This window comes from Elephantulus edwardii, unplaced genomic scaffold (genome assembly GCF_000299155.1).
Source record: "Elephantulus edwardii isolate Elephantulus edwardi_28Jun2011 unplaced genomic scaffold, EleEdw1.0 scaffold00134, whole genome shotgun sequence".
NCBI lineage: Eukaryota > Metazoa > Chordata > Mammalia > Macroscelidea > Macroscelididae > Elephantulus > Elephantulus edwardii.
In genome coordinates, this window is record NW_006399884.1 from 5,376,999 (window position 1) to 5,394,014 (window position 17,016).

The 17,016-nt window shown below is 43.4% G+C and overlaps 1 protein-coding gene across 1 annotated transcript in view; it reads right to left on the bottom strand.

Annotated features, from left to right (window-relative positions):
• Positions 1-6,731: 6,731 nt before the first annotated feature.
• Positions 6,732-17,016, bottom strand: part of MEDAG (mesenteric estrogen-dependent adipogenesis) — a 21,082-nt gene continuing 10,797 nt past the window's right edge. The window contains exons 2-5 of the mRNA XM_006894082.1: positions 16,283-16,392; positions 11,665-11,777; positions 10,319-10,604; positions 6,732-6,856 (exon numbers count right to left, since the gene is read on the bottom strand). Coding sequence (XP_006894144.1) covers positions 6,732-6,856; positions 10,319-10,604; positions 11,665-11,777; positions 16,283-16,392 — 634 coding nt within the window. The remainder of the gene's footprint in view (positions 6,857-10,318; positions 10,605-11,664; positions 11,778-16,282; positions 16,393-17,016) is intronic.

Consider the following 17,016-nt stretch of genomic DNA (forward strand, 5'->3'; position numbering starts at 1 on the left):
CTTTAATCCTGAGGGAAACAGACAACTATCTCATTCTTTCCATGGGTCTGCTGGGTTCCAACCACAGGACAGTCAGTACCAGGCATGTATTTAACCACTGCACCACCAGAGCTTCTCAGGCCTTTCTTGGAGGTGTTGAATACAAAGGACATTTTAGGGAGCAAGAAAGATAAAGGACTAGCAAGGAACAAGGTGGTAAACCCCCTCTACTTCTCAGACTGCAGGGCTGTCCCTCTGGATTGTGATCTCGATCTCACTGCTCCTTAAAGATCAAAGCCCCTCCTTGTCCAGAAGGCCTTTCCCTGCTGCCAGAAGGCCTTACTTGGCTGGGGCTTGTTTCTCCACTGAGAGGGGCTGAGGGCTGGGCCTAGCCTGGTTTATAGGGTGCTTTGTGATGCGTCGCCATGGAGACAAGCCCAGGGGAGCTGCATGTTCAGGGGCTCATCCTGATAGGAGAGGGAGTGGGCATGGGCATGAGGAAAGCAAAGGGACGTCCTACAAAACAAGTGGATTTGAAGACAAGTATTTCCAGGCCTACAACTTTTCTATTTCCATCCATTCACTTTACGTAGGTGGGGCGAGCTTGACCTATGTCTTTCTGCAAGGGGACAAGATGGCAGGTGATTTCGAGAATCTCTGTGCTGGTTTCATGAGATTGAAGGTGACATCTTGGTAGAAGAATCAGGAAAGGATGAGGAGGACGAAGGTGTGCTCCGAGACAAGCAGGAGCCTCAAGGTTTGCCTCACTTTTCATCTCCCCAACTCCACCTCATCACCCACCACTTTTTCTGTTTTCTCATAACTTAGACAATGCTGTCCTTCTGTCCCCTTGAACACATGCTAGTCTTTTCACAGGCTGTGGGGGTCTTTTCTCCCCAAACTCTCCTCATTTACTCAGTCATTTGACAGAACAGTGGCCAGTAGAGTAGACTCATGGTGACCCATTGTGTGTCAGAGTAAAACTGTGCTCCACTGCGCTGTCAGTGGCTGGTTTTTCCGAAGTCGATTGCCAGGTCTTTCTTCTGAGACACTTCTGGGTTGATCTGAACTATTGGTGTCCATCACAATGACCATTTGCATAATCCAGGGACTGACTCCCTGTGTGAGATGTGTTGTTACACATGTCCAGTGTGTAACAATATGTCTAGTCTATTCTGACTGGTCATAACCCTACAGGGCAGATTAGACAGGAAAGGTGCTGCAGGCCACACCCAGGGAGGATCTGGACTGTGAGGAGCACAACAGTGCTGCATCCTGCCCTTAATCCTTTTTACACCTGAATGGCTTGGGGATCATTATTTAACTTCTGCTTTACATCCTTATTGCTGGGAAATGTAGTCCATTAAAGTCATTGCCAAGGGATTGGAACAGACTCATAGCGAACTCTCCTATGGATTTTCAGAGGCTGTAAATCACACAGGAGGAGATTGCTCATTTTTCCCTATCAGAGCAGCCGGGAGATTTGAACCGGATACCTTTGGGTTGACAACGGAACTCTTCATCCACTAGGCCACCAGAGCTCCTTTGGGGAAAGTAGAGAATCAGTGAAAAAGAGGGAGACGCTCAAGGAGATGGATGAGCACAATGATGGCAGCAATGGTCTTGGACACAGGAGAGACTGTGAGGATGGTACTGATCAGGCAGTGTTTCCATCTGTTGTTCATAGAATTGTTATAAATTGTAGTGACACAAGGGCTCCTAACAACAAAAGCATTACATCATTATATGCAGGCATTTTGGGAAAGACACAGTTCAATCCATGACAGGGAGTAAGTACATGATGCTTTTATTTGGTCAAGTGCTTTCGAATTTAAAAAAGAAATAGAATATTCCTCTAACTCTTTTATTTTTTTAACAGATAGTGTTAAATCTTAAAATATCTTCTCAATCCTTATGGTGTGTTCTGATTTTCCTGGGGTCTTTCAGGTCCTATCTGCCATTGCTCAGAAGAGGTGTGGTCCAAGGAGGACTCACTGAAATGAAAATCCACTCACGATGAGTCCCCCCCTACCCCCCCACACTAAGTTTCTGAGGCTGTAAATCTTAACAAATCAAATGGCCTCATCTAGATTCTCAGAACAGGTGGTGATTTGAACCACTGCAACGCTCGGTCTTTCAGTTAGCAGCATAACACAGTATGAACGACACCACCAGAGTTCTTTTTTAATTATCATACTCTATTTTAATAAGATAAATGCTGAACTCTAGTTCTAAAATCGGGATTGGAGGAAAACTCACCAGCAATTTGTGCTGTGCAGATGACACAAACTGGCTTGCGGAACGTCAGAAAGACTTGAAGCATTTGCTGCAGAAGATTAAAGACTACAGCCATCATTGTGGCTTATATGGGTTACATCTTAACATCAAGAAAACGAAAATGCTCATTACAGAACCAGTGGACCAATGGGAAGCTTTATGGTAGATGGAGAAAAGATTGAAGTTGTAAACAATTTCATTTTGCTCAGATCTACAATCAGTATCCATAGTAGCAGCTGTCAAGAAAGCCAAAGGTATGTTGCATTGAGGAATGCTGCTGTTGAGAACCTCTCCAAAGTTCTAAAAAGTAAGGATGTCAGTTTAAAGATGAAGATGCCTGATGTAAGCCATGGTATTTTCAGTTGCTTCCTATTCATCTGAAAGCTGGATAATGAATAAGGATGGCAAAATTGATGCCTTTAAAGTGTGGTCTTGGCAGAGTATTCAAATACCATGGGCTGTGAAAAGTTAAACAAAACAAAAAAACTGTCTTGAAGGAAATTCAACTAGAGTGTTCCTTAGAGGCAAGAGCTGTGAAACTTCATTTCACTTACTTTGGTTGTATTTTCAGGAGGAACCAATTATTGGAGAAAGACATTCATGCTGAGAAAGACAGAGGATCATCAAAAGAGAGGACCTCCCTCAGTGGGATGGATTGGCATCAGGGTAACGACCACAATGGACTTGAGCATGACAGAAATCATGGGCACAGGACAGCGCAAGCTGCAGCTCTGTTGTTCTTAAGTCACTATGACCATGAGTTGTAATCAACTCCAAGGTAACCTAAGAACAATTTCTAACTTCTTACCAAGCTGCCTGCCTTTCTTTCATCCAAATAAAAAATATGATTACAAGTTCATCCTGTTAGTTCCATCAAATCTTCTCAATCCGGTGAGGATGTCACAGGACAGGACATGATTCGGGCCTGGTTTTAAGAAGGTCTGTATGAGTTGTACTTAACTTTAAGGGCTCCAAACACCACTTCGTGGCCCATGCTACTCACCACATTTCTATGTTTTTCTCTTCTCTGAATTCTTAAGAACTGAGTGAGTGGCCTAGACACCAGCTGCGTGATTCCCACTGTCTTACGTTGTTACTTGTCTTTTCAAATTGTGGATATTAAGCATGAATATTTATTTTGTATCTGTTATGCCAATACTTCTTGGAAGAAGTTGCAGCCAGAATGCTCCTTATAAGCCAACATGGTGAGACTTTTTATCTCATGCACTTGGGATGATGTGTGACCAGGAGGGAGCAGTCCCTGGAGAAGGACAGCATACTTGGTTAAAGCAGAGTCAGGGGAAAAGAGGAAGACCCTCGATGAGAGAATGACAAAGGGGCTGCAACAATAGCCTCAAACATAGTGATGATCTTGAGGATGGTGCAGGACCGGGCAGCACATTGTTGTATCTGACTCAGGAGGCGTCAGAACCGACTCGAGGGAGCCTAACAATACTCCACCACACACCAGCACTTACTTTACATCCAGATTCTCTTCTTTAATCATTTATTCTAATAGTACCCCCATTGCTGCTAGTATGTTTGAAATTCCTCAGATACTCCCTATAGAAACTGGCCCCAGTTTCCTGGAATTTCTTAAATCGGAGTAGAGCTTTGCTTTTTGGAGATAGAGCGAGTGTTTGAAACAGCAAAGAGGAACTGAAGCTGATCATTAAGGTAGGCAATCAGCTTGGGCCACCTCTTAACAAAAATAAAATAATTGTCATGCAGTATTTAGGGAAATAATTTGTTCTACCAAAATATAATGGTTAAAGCACTGGGTGGCTGGCTATCTGACAGGTCAGGAGTTAGAATATGCCACCCACTCTGTGTGAAAAGATAGGACAGTCTGCTCTTGTATAGATCAGCCCTGGACGCCTTATGGGCAGCTCTACTTGGTCCTATGGAGTCACCGTGGGTCAGAATCAACTCATCGGCAGCAAGGTGGGTCTGTACAGGTACACTCTAACATAAATACACTTTCCCAAACGTTCTCTTTTTCACCTATATGTTAGCTGACTTCCCAAGGAAGCATATTTCTCTTTGGTAGCTCAATGGTTAAGCCCACGGGCACCAGTGCAACAGCTGGTTTTCCACTACCTTCTTCTAGAGAAAGAGACAGTCTCCTGCTAGAAAGCATTACAGTCTCAGAAGCCAATGGATGGTTCCCAGGAGTCAAAATTAACCTGATGACTTTTTTGTTGTGAGTCAGATCTGACTCATAGCTAGCCCTCCAGCAGACTTTCAGAGTCTATAAATTGCATTAAAGGAGATTGTCCATCTTTCTCCTGAAGGGAAGCTAGTGGATTTGAACCACCTACCTTTGCATTACCTTTAGATCACCAGCACTCCCTGTGGTTTATTATGAGTCAAAACTGATTTAAAGGTAACATGATTGGGCTTTGGTTTGGGTTCCCTTGAGATTTGTTTCTCCTTGTCTTGAACTCTTTCTATTGTTAGTATTCTTCATTTGTGGGGTTTTAAAAAATATTCATTTCTTAATAACCAATATTTATATCCCAAGTAGCATCCTTTTTTGTTTTCCAAAAGTTTCTTTTCTCCAAATTCTTCCTTGAAGCTGCTCATCAAAAGCTTTGTTCTTTGACTGTAGCAGGTGGCAGAGGGGAGGGGTGGTGGAGGGAGGGAGTGGAAACCCACAGCCCTTACTGTCATTTAGTCAGGTTTCCAGGCAAATCGACCCACAAACCACCATGGCAGGAAGGCTGGCACATGAGGTGGCAAATGGAATCAATTCATGTGGTATGTGAAGGAAGGCTGTAATGGCTCTGAGTAATTCATAGCATCTTAAACATAAATGCAGGGGTAATCCTCAGCAGTTTCAGACTAGATACTTTTAAAAGGGACTGAATAATGGGGTTCAGGACCCTCATTAGACGCTGATGTAGATTCATTCCTGAAGGTTTTTATGTGTAGAAAGGACTTGCCCCCACCATCACCACCACCTTTGTGAAGCCTCCCATTGTAACTATAAGATGAAAAGCGGTGTTGATGTCTCAGTGTGTTGTGGTGATGTGATAGTTTTCTTCCATCTTGCTTTCAGTGTTAGGATACCAGACTGTGCATTTAAAATATGCCAAGTTGCATAATATACTTTCAGAAAGGACACTGGGGTGGAAATGACCCTTCCTTGTCATTGCTGGACACCATAATACCTGGCCTCATTGTTCCTGGGTTACTTAGTTGAGAGAGAGGCCAGAGGAGCTCAAATTCCAAGTTGAGGGTGACGGTCATAAACCTGGGAGGCTGGTTGAGCCCCCAGTGATCGTGAAGGTCTCCCATCAGGCTTGCAGATGGAGGAAAACATGTCTGCCTCCCATGCAGCCTGGCAAGGGACAGCCACACTGACCTCATGCTTGCTGGGCTTGGGTACAGTCAAGGATGTCCTAAGAAGAGGGCCAATACCATGAGCCCAACAAAAGTAAGAATCTAAAATCAGAGGCACTTGGTTGTGTGTAAATGGAACCAGAGCCCCGGCTTTACCTTAAAGTTTTTACACCAGTCTGGAATCTACACTGGATTTTTCAAAACTATGTTTGCAAAGGACACCCCTTTAACTGTGGTGTTAAGTTGGACTGTAGACCCTAAGACAAACATCCCTTTACTCTGAGATCCAGAAGGTACAGGAAAACTGCAATCTTGTCTCTAGGGTCTATTATTTCGAAATAGGTACAAGATGTGACAGCTTGGACCTGAAGAGTCTGGGAAACTCAGCATTATCAGTGGACCCCAAGAAGCAGACATGATTGAGGAAGCAATTTTACTAACAGTTTATCAGAAAACCCTGTCTAGCCACCAGCCTGGGGCCAAGCCATTATAAAGTGAAAGGCATATACTTTTGTCCAGTAAGCAGGGAATCCCACTTGTGAGCTACAGGCCAGTCACTGTCAAATCCTCACTTTAAAATCACCCCCCTTAACTCCCTTGATAGTCTTTCAGCTAGTGGAGAGCGTGATAGCTTTTAGTTCACACTGCAGGAATGTACCCCTCCCCTGGTCCACCTGAATGGTCATTTTACTGTGTGACAACAGACATTTCCCCAGTCTGGACTGTCTCAATCCCTAAATAAACGTCATTTGCTTTTATTTAACCAGACATCATGATGTTGCCCACCACCCCCATAAAGCCTGCCTAAAAGGTTTCCAAGATGGTAGGACACTAGACCCAGTGGTCAGGGGCAGGAATCTGCCACGCCTCAGGGTTTTGGGAGAAATGCTGAAAGTCCAGGAGACTGTCACAGACCACGGGGTCGCAGACCAGCCTTCTGGTCACCATGCCATCCATGACATCAGTTGCACCTCACTCACTGAACATCAGTCTCTGTAGAAGCCAAGGAGAAGTCAGGGGGAACTGGCCAGTCGGTGGCAGGGTCTGCTCCCACCTCCTCTCCTCGTCCTCCTCCTTCCATCCTTGCCTGGGTCTTCAGCATAGGAAGAGTCATGAGGAGAAAGACCCAATCAGACAAATTGATTGGGCGTCTCCTCCGCTTCCAGCAGACTTGGAAATGGCAGCTCTGCCAAAAGAGGCTCTGTGACAGATGATCTGGGCGACAGATTGCAGTTGAAAACGTCATCTATGGAACCTAAAATAGCCAGCAAAGCTTGTGTTATTTCCTATCGCTGAGAGAGGGACAAGGTGGGGGGTCAGCTTTAACATCTGGACACAGGGCATCTCTCTCTCTCTCTCTCTCTCTCTCTCACACACACACACACACACACACACACACCAGACATCCAGTCAATTCCACCCCCAGGACCCTGCAGGACAGAGCAGAACTGCCCCGTAGGGTTCCCACACAGTAAACTTTATGGAAAGGGACTCTTGGTGGGGTAGCACATTCATGTATCAGGATAACCTAAAGGTTGATTGTAAATCCGTCAGTCACACTGTGAGAGAAAGAGCCTCAAAAAACTGAGGTAGGGTCGCTGAGCATCAGAATGGAGTCCATGGAAGTGGGGTGTGGGGAAGGCCGGGAGTGGGTGGCTATGGGGTATCTTTAGAGGGTTGTTTGGGGTTTTGTGGTGTTTTCAATCTTTAGGGGAAACAGGGAAAGAAATCTTTCACCCACAGAGAGCCTGGTGGGTTCAAACCACTAACTTTTTGATTAGCTGGCCAATGTTCAATCCACTGAACCACCAGGGTGCTTTAATACGAAACCTAACATCTCTAATAATGAGTAGAGAATCATAGCTTCCTTGAATAACTTGAGGACTAAAGTGAAACGGGTTGCTGTTTGCTTGCAGGGATGAGGGGACGAGAGTGGTAGGACATGCTGGACACACTTTTCCAAGGGCTGGGACAGGTTAGCGGACAGTTGTGTGGACTTGTCCTCCTAGGTTAACCAGTAGGCCTACATTTGGGGCACAGATGTGTTTTAGGGGAAGTTACCACGTATTTACAGTAGTGAAGAAAAGAGTTTGTAGTCAGTAAAGAGCAAAGAAGTTGTGAAATGAGCCACATGCCCTTAGAATGGTGTCTGATCAAATCCAGACATCATTACAAAACCAATAATGTAAAAATAAAATGTATCTATATATTAAAGGCTGACTGGCAGGATGGCTGGCATCTCTATGGTGGCTCGACTTTGGTGGCAGTCAAGGCAAGAGAAGTTTCTGGGGTCCTTTTTGCTGTGTGTTACTGCTCTTTCTTGCCCTTCAAAAGTAGGTGGGTGGCCCAGAGCCCTAAACTAGGGGAAGTAATGGTGGAGCCTGCGGAGGTTGGCCCAGGCAGTAGATTAAAATCCTGTCTTTAATTGTTTTTGGTGAAACATTCTTCTAGGTCGTATAGCCCTGGTATGTCCACTTACTGTACAGAGGCAACTTGTGGTCACTGTGAAGCTGAACACTGTGACACTGATGTGTCAAATGCGATAATGGTTACCCAGAGTGGACAGTGTTGGGTGGAGCTCCCTGGCTAAAACAAGCTTGGAACCTGGAGTGGCATCCACTTCCATAAATAGCTTGCCTCGGGGAAACCCTATGAACATGGAGAAAGGATGAAAGTCACACAACTATTGTGGACTTTCATTCGTAGGGAGCCTACGACTCAACGACATCTAACAACAACAACATATATGAAAGGCTTCACATTCCATAAAACAAAACCCAACTGTGGTAGAGTTGGTGCTGACTCACCGCAACGCTCTGTCAGGTTTCTGAGGCTGTAAATTTTTGTGAAAGGATGCTTTCTCTTGTGGAATGACTGGTGGACCCAACCCTCTGACCTTCCAGTTATCAGCTTGATATGCTCACATTAACCCACTTCTCAACAGGGGAGAGACATCTTCCCTCTAAAAGGAAGCAGTTCTCCATGGAGCAGCTACTGGGCTTCAACCGCTGATCTTTCAATTGACAGCTGAATGCTTCATTCATTGTGCCACCAGAGCCCCTTTTCCATTAAAAAAACGATAACAAACTCTTGTGGTGAGTGGATTCTGACTCATGGCTACCTTACATCGGGGTTTCTGAGGCTGTAAATGTTGTGGCATATTTTTTATTATTTTCCTTTGGTGATTTGAGTGAAAGTTTAAAAAGCACACTGCTTTCTCATTATGTTTTATAATATTAACTACAATACCCAACACGCAATTGCACCTTTCCCACTTCCTCCCTGTAATTCTGATTCCTGGGAATCCTTCTGTCCTGCACCACCTTGTGGGAAGTGATTGCCTGCCTTTCTCCAACAGAGCGGATGGTGGCTTCAAGCAGCTTACCTTTCAATTGGAGCAACACTTAGCACTTCAAGCCACCAAGACTGCATCCTGTCAAAGCTCCCAAATTTTCCAAACCCAGGAATGCAAGCCAGTCCCATGAAGACCTGGCTTTCCGGGGTCTCACTGCATTATTAAAGATCGATATGTTAACTGTGAAAAGCTTACCCAAACAATACTGTCAATTAACATTCTGCTGCCCAGGCTAGGCACATCGAGGAAGCGGAACTCTTTAATAGTTAAATGATTATTAACAATTTTTAAGTCAGCATTAATATTTTACTTAATTCCATAGCAAATTTTTAGAGTTTCTTTTCTGGCTGGGCTGTACTACATAGTAGAACTATCATGTTAGAAAGCTTGAGGTCAGCTGCCCCAGATACAATGACACTCTGTGTACAACAGAGCCAAACACTGCCTGGGCCTGCCCCTTCCATGTGGGGCATAATGCTATGAACATGCAGTTCTCATTGACTGATTTTTCAGAAGTAGATTGCCAAACCTTTCTTACTACCCCATCTTAATCTGAAAGCTCCTCTGAAACCCTTTCAGCATCACAGCAGCATGTAAGCCTCCACTGACAAGTGCCTGGTGGCTGCACATGAGGGGCACTAGCCAGGAATTGAATCTGATTTGCTCTATCAGCACCCTTCCCACTTCTTCACTGTGATTCTTGTTTCCATTCTTCCCTCTGTCTTCTTACTCCTGCTTTATGAGCTTTATTCCTGGGCAAACACCACCCCTTTGATCTTGTACAGTTGATTCTTCAAAGAAGTGCACACCTCCCTGATGCTACTGGTTATTAAAGCCTGTCAATTGTTTGGCATATGAATGTGAAAGCTGGACAATGAATAAGGAAAAACAAAGAATAATTGATGCTTTTGAATTATTGTGTTGTCAAAGAATATTAATATTCCATGGACTACCAAAAGAACAAACAAAGCTGGCTTGGAGAAAGTATAGCCAGAGTACTCCTTAGATGTAAGGATGGTAAGACTTTGTCTCACGTACTTTGGGCATATTTTCAAAAGGAACCAGTGCTTAAAGAGAGACATCATACTGAGAAAAGTAGAGAGTCGGCAAAAGAGAGGAAGACCCTCAGTGAGATGGACTGACGCAGGGACTGCAACAATGGGCTTGGCCACAGTAGAGACAGTGAGGCTGGTGCAGGACCAGGCAGGGTTTCATTCGGTTGCACAAGGGGTCACGACGGAACAGAGCAACTTGACAGCACCTATAACAACTGACTGTAAATTGAGGCTAGCCCAGTTCAGGCTCAAAGGGTGTTTAAGCACCAGTCTCAGGGTCCCCCAGTCTAAAGTATTTCCAACATACCTCTGGAGGTGACACTGAACTTGCGGTCAGAGAAGCTGCTCCTTCGAACTAAAGGCTCACTCATCTTCTCCAGAAATAATTTAATAGTCTCCTTCTTTTCTGGACTTGAACTGGACAGGTTCAACACCTTCCCGTCCACTTTCACGGTCGAATTGCTGAGCCCGAACCAATAGAAGAAATCAAACAGCGCGTCTGCTTTGAATTCAAAGGCAAAGCTCAAATTGTCTCCATTAATCACCTCATTTCCTGGAGGGAAGAAACTCTTCACCACATCTTGAAAATCAAACTGCGAGAGAGAAAAACAGGAATGAATGTCACATGTATAATTCTAACATCAACACTATAGAATTAGCAACTGCTCACATGCCCAATGCCATCAGACCTCTTATTTTTTTCCTCACTTGGTAGATCTTTGTTCACTGTTGCCTTGATTTTTTTTTTTAAAAGGAAAATCTTTGCATTTTCAGGCACCCTGGTAACAAGTGGTTAGAAGTCTCGGCTACTTTCCAAAAAGTCAGTGTTTAGAAATCCCAAGCACTTGGCTGCTAACCATAAGATAGGCAGTTTGAACCCACAAGGTGCTGTGTGGGAGAAAGGTGAGGCAGCCCACTTATGTAGTGATGACAGTTTTGTAAACCCTGTTGGGCAGTTTACTCTGGCTTGTGTTTCCATCACACCCCACCTACAACACAGAATAGGACAGGCTGCAGATCTGTTGTCCATAGGTTCACTGGGAGTCATACTCAACTTGACAGGGTCACTGTGAGTCATACTCAACTTGACAGCACCTAACAACAACAACAACAATCTACCAATGTTGAACTGTTTAGCCAAAATCACATTTCTTCAGATCTCCTTTCTAACAAGTTGCTGGGAGCAAATCTAGTACATCACGCAATGTGCAACCAACTGCAAGGTTAGCTGTTCAAATCCACCAGCAGAGCTTGGGGAGAGAAAAATGAGAACATGAAATGAAGCCATGGAAAGCAGAGCATTTGAAGCAAGCTCAGTAAATGCTCTCAGGAATCAGTTCCTGAATCCAATGTCCATGCTCTTTCCTGTGCGATAGAAAACCAGCTGCCCTGGAAGCAATCTTTCAGTCAGCAATAGAGCACATTAACAGTTTGCATCACTTGGAGACTCCTCTGTGCTCTCAGCTCTGGATTCAGACAGGCTAAAGCTTAGTGTGTTACATATTATGGTGCTAATCACAGGTAAGAGGCTCATATACATCAGCTGCTTCTTGGGAGAAAAACGGGCCGTTTCCTCCTGAAACCCCATAGAAGGTTGCTTGGAGTCGGAATTGACATGACAGGCAGTGGGTTTGGTTTGGGTTTAAAGCTTACCTGGAGCCGGTAGCTCTCTCCAATGACAGATGAAATGACCATATCCATCCCTTGCTCAATCTGTCTTCTTATCCTGGGATGCCTTGTGTTCACAAGGAAGGCGTAGGTCTTTTCTAGAAAACAGGAAGCAGCATTTTGAAGCAGCATGCATGTGTGTGGACCTACTTCTCAGGACTCCGTACAGCAGTGACCTCCACCTGACGTGAAGCCACATCCATCTCTGGTCTCCCTCACCACTCTTCCCTGGCAGCAAAGACCAACAATATTTCTAGGTAAAAGATGCCATATGATTGTGCAGGCTTGACAGGAAAATAAGAGAACAGCTAAGAAAATGAAGTCTCTCAGGACTGTAGTTTGTCACACAAGTCTCAGAAATGAGATATCTCATCTGGGAAGACCATGATGAAGACCAGCTGCTAACCCATGCCTGTGGCATGAGGTAATTGTTGTCCGGTGCCAATGAGTCCACTTCGGTTCGCAGAAACCCTGTGTGCAACAGATCAAACCACTGCCTGCCTGGTCCTGCTCTGTCGTCACATCATTGCTGCACTTGAGCCCACTGTCGCAGCCAGTCAGTTCATGTCATTGGAAGTCCAACTTTTTTCCCTGGCTCCCTTCTTTACCACACAGGATGTCCTTCTCCAAGGACTGGCCCCTCCTGTCAGAATTATGTGACGTCTCACCATCCTCAGGTCTAAGGAACACTCTGACTACACTTCTTCTGTCACTAATCTGCACCAAGCCCTTCATGCAAATGAATCACTTCCTCTTCCCTCTTCCATGATGTTCTATAAAGATGAGAATGTTGGAAACTCTATGGGGCATCTCTTCCCTGTCTTAGGGTGACTGAATCAACTCAATGGTAATAGGTTGTGCTTAGTTTTGTCCTTATAGGAGCCACTGTGCACATCCATGGGCATTATTTCCTAGGTTTCATGATCATGTGAGTTGATAGACGTTGCCGATTTGCTGGAGGAATTGTGTGGGAAGAACATGATGCATTTGTTCTAACGTGTACAGAGATGCAGTATATACAAGTCATCAGTGCAACAAAAGCCAACTCATTGCCATCGAGTTAGAGCCAATTCAGCTGACCCTCCCGTGGGTCAGTAGTTTTCGGAGGTTGTAAAACACATGAAAGGGGATTACTCATCTTTCTCCTACGGAGCAGCCAGTAGATTTGAACCACCAGAGAGGTGCCACCTTTGGATCTACAGCACCACATCCCACAGACTACACCACCAGAGCTCCCAACAGGACTACTAGTAGGGCTGGATATATTGCCTTAATCCCAATTCTTATTAGCATAATCATTTTAAGCTTCTAAATGGCCCAGCCTTTTCATTGTATGTCTCGTATCATATTGAAACAATAAGGTGTCTTAGTGTTGTACTGTGGTTTGTATTGCACTGATAATAACAACGGCAGTAGTCCAAATCTGTTCCTTTGGAGCAGATAAATCTATTGGTTCTTTTCACCTCACTTGCCTCCAGTGTTAAATGGGGAGAATAAGGTACTTGCTTGTTGAAAGTGAGCAGGACTTGAAGCACCTGTTGCAGAAGATCAAGGAATACAGCCTTCAGTATGGATTGAATCTCAGTCTGAAGAAACCAAAGATTCTTACCACTAGACCAATAGGCAACATCATGATGGATGGAGAAGAGATTAAAACTGTCAACAGTTTCAACTTGCTTGAATCCACAATTAACACCCTTAGTATCAGTAGTCAGGAAATAAGAAGACACATTGCACTGGGAAAATCTTCAGTTAGGGACATTTCCAAATTATTGAGGAAGAAGAATCAATGCCTTTGAGCTATAGTGTGGAAGAAGAGCACTGAACATACCATAGATGGCCAAGAGAACGAATATTTCTTAGAGAGGGTGCAGTTGGAGTGCTCTTTGGAGGCAAGAATGATGAGGCTTTGCCTCACATACTTTGAGCATGTTGTTAGGAGGAGATATTCCTTGAGGAAGGACATGATTCTAGAAAAGGTGGAGGGTTGGCGAAGGAGAGGAAGATCCTTGACCATGTAGATTGACTGCCACAATGGGCTCTTGTGTGTCAGAAAGTGTGAGGATGGTGCAGGATAGAACAGGGTTCAGATCTTTTGTTCCTAGGGTTGCTATGAGTCATATTCGGTTCAACGGCACCTAACAACAACAGAAGTACTTAGCTCATAGGTAGATCAATAAACCAAACCAATTGCTATGGATTTTTCAAAGACTGGTCCTTCCTGATAACATACCCAAAGGATATGAGAAAAAGTTTCACCATTCTTGCTTCTAAGGAGCATCCTTGTTATACTTTTCTCCAAGACAGATTTGTTTGTTCTTTTGGCAGCCCAAGGCATATTCATTTTTCTTCACCAGCACAATTCAAAGGCTTTGATTCACATTTCAAAAGAATCATTCAAAGCTAATAATTCTTCATTGCCCAACTTTCAGATGAATAGAAAGCAATTGATAATGTCATGGCTTGGATAAGGTGCACCTTAGTCTTTAACATTTTTACTCTTTAGCACTTTGGAGAGGTCTTTGACAGTACAGTCCCCCAATGTAGTATGTCTTTTGATTCCTTAATTCTAATACTATGGGTGTTGATTGTGGAGACAAGTAAAATTAAATCTTGACAACTTCAAACTTTTCTCCACAGATCATGATGTTGCCTATTGATCTAGTTGTAATGATTTTCGTTTACTTGATGTTGAGATGTAATCTGTACTGAAAGCAATATATAGTCTTTTATTTTCTTCAGAAAGTGGTTTAAGTTTTCTTCACTTTCTGCAAGCAAGGCTATGTTATCTGCTGGATGAGTTTTCCTCCTGTACTAATGCCATCATTTTCTTCATATATTTTTATGGTGTTAAGGGTTTATTGTTCAAAATTACTTTCCTAGCCATTAACTTTTACTTTGTCACATAGATAGGCAGGATCATGCAAATAGGATATGTTGGTCTATCTCCAAGGGAATTAACTAGTCTCGTCATTAAATTAAGTGGAGTCAGTGGCAGAAGTTGGGAGTTTCAACACTAACAAGGAAGAGGAAGCACGTCACATCCTTTGAGGCCAACGATTCTTACACCAGCCAGACTAAGATCTATTCTAGGAGCAAAGCAGCCTGAGCAGAGAACCAGAGATTAACATGAGACATAACTGACTTGGAACTGCTGCCCCACAGAATCAGAGCCAGCAATCTTCTCACTCAAGCCTGCAGGAGGACTGAGGAGGAGACTCCATGACTAGCAGGACTAAGAAAACTTTGTAACTGAAGGTCCATAGGGCTTGTGAACATACTGGAGAAGTTGTCTTCACTGAGGAACTGTTCACATGAGAAGCTGTCTGCACTGAGGGATTGTCTCCCACTGCCAGCCTGTTAACACAGCCCAATAAACCCCACATCTGTGAATATGGTTCTGTAAAATCTATGTAATAATTGCAATGAATTTTGGACTCAGAAGAGTAGTTAAGATTGATGTTGGAATTAGTAGAAGTAGGTACAGGGTTGTAGAAGACCATGTCTGACTTCGCAGGATTGGTTTTGTACTGTGGATGTTGTTAAAGGGGACAATTCCCCTTTGTGGAGTTACTAGAAGTCAGACTTGGCCATCTCCATGCTGCCTCCACTGGTTTTACAAGTTCTGACTGACAGTGAACTGCCCCCTAGGGTTTCCTTAGCTATGATCTCTATAGAAGTAGATCACCAGGTCTTTCTCCGAAAGAATTTGAATCTCCAAATTTTTAGTTAACAGCCAAGTGTTTAGTCATTGTGCCACAAGGGCTAACTTTGATAAACAGTGGTTGTTTTGTTGCTGCTGCTTTTGTTGTTGTTAGGTGCTGTTGAATTGAGTACAATTCATAATGATCCTATGAACAATAGACCTGAACACTATCCTATCCTGTGTTTTCCTCATCATCTTTGACACACTTGAGATGGCTGCCTGCAGTCACTGTGTCAATCCATCCCACTGAGATCTTCCTCTCTTTTACTGACCAAGTATGATGTCCCTTTCCAAGCAATAAGCCTCTCCTAAAAACATATCCAAAGTATTAGAGATGAAGCTTCACTATCTTTGCCTCCAAGAAACACATAGGCTGCACTTTTTCTAAGACATATCTGTTTGTTCTTTTGGCAACTTATAATAGATACTTTTAAATATCATCATCATTCTAGTCATTTGTGTAATCCTTGCAAGATCAAAATGTCAGTTCATTTCCTGTTTACACGAAAAAGTACTAAATAAAACTTGGAAATAGATGAATTCTTCAAAATAATTTCAGTATCTGTTCTGTAGGCAGGCTAGTGCTATGTTGCAAATGGGCTCATAACCAGGTACTCTGCTCTTACTTTGTCATAAATTAATAAACACACTTCCTTCTCTATCTTAGTTCTCTAATACTATAGTACCATTATAACAGAAATGGAAAGTAATTACATCAGATTACAAAATGGAAGATAATTACATAATACTGAAAGTCATGGTCCAATTAAATTGACACATGTATTTTGTGAGACACACAATTCAGTCTATAAGCATATCTACTTCTACTTCATGAACATGCTTATGTCTACATAGCCCAGCAAGGCAGAGCCACATCCTTAACCCTGATTTACCTACCTTTAGGAGTGTCTTTTGTGGTCCGGACGTTGATGAAGAACAGCATTGGTTTGCTCAGTATTGTTTCCCTGTAGTCTTTATAGTCGCAGTAGTTGGTCAGTTCCACATACCTATGAAAGAACAGAGACAATTACAAATGTAGTTTGCCTCCCATCAATTCAGTGTCTGCCCCATCCATAGACTCTTGAGGGCAGTCTCTTAAAATATATCCTGTGTTGTGCTGTACAACCCCTGTGCTTAGTTAAATCTAAAAGTACCTCGAGTTGGAAATACTGGGCCTTTAGGGGTGGCTTTTGCCAGATACTGACTCATACCATTTTCCTCAAAAAAAACAAAAAACAACTTTTTAAAAAACTGTGACTCTGGTGAATATTTTAAAACTTTTTTTCCCCATTCAATCATCGATACACATTTTGTTTTATAACATGCATCACAGTAGCAAGAAGGTCTGATCATGTAATTATTATTGTCAATTGCCTTTCCCTTTAATCATCATAATAAGTGCCTATCGACTTGAAGGTGGCAGCATGAGCGGCCTCCTCCCATGCAATTTACAACCTTAGAAATCCAAAGACAGGTCAGCTACAAATTCGTTCTGACTCAACAGCAGTAAGTTTGAGTTTCTATTATCATTACCATATGTTGTTGTTGTTGTTGTTATGTGCCATCGAGTCGTTTGTGACTCATAGCGACCCTATGTACAACAGCCCTAAACTCCACTCTGTCCTGTGCCA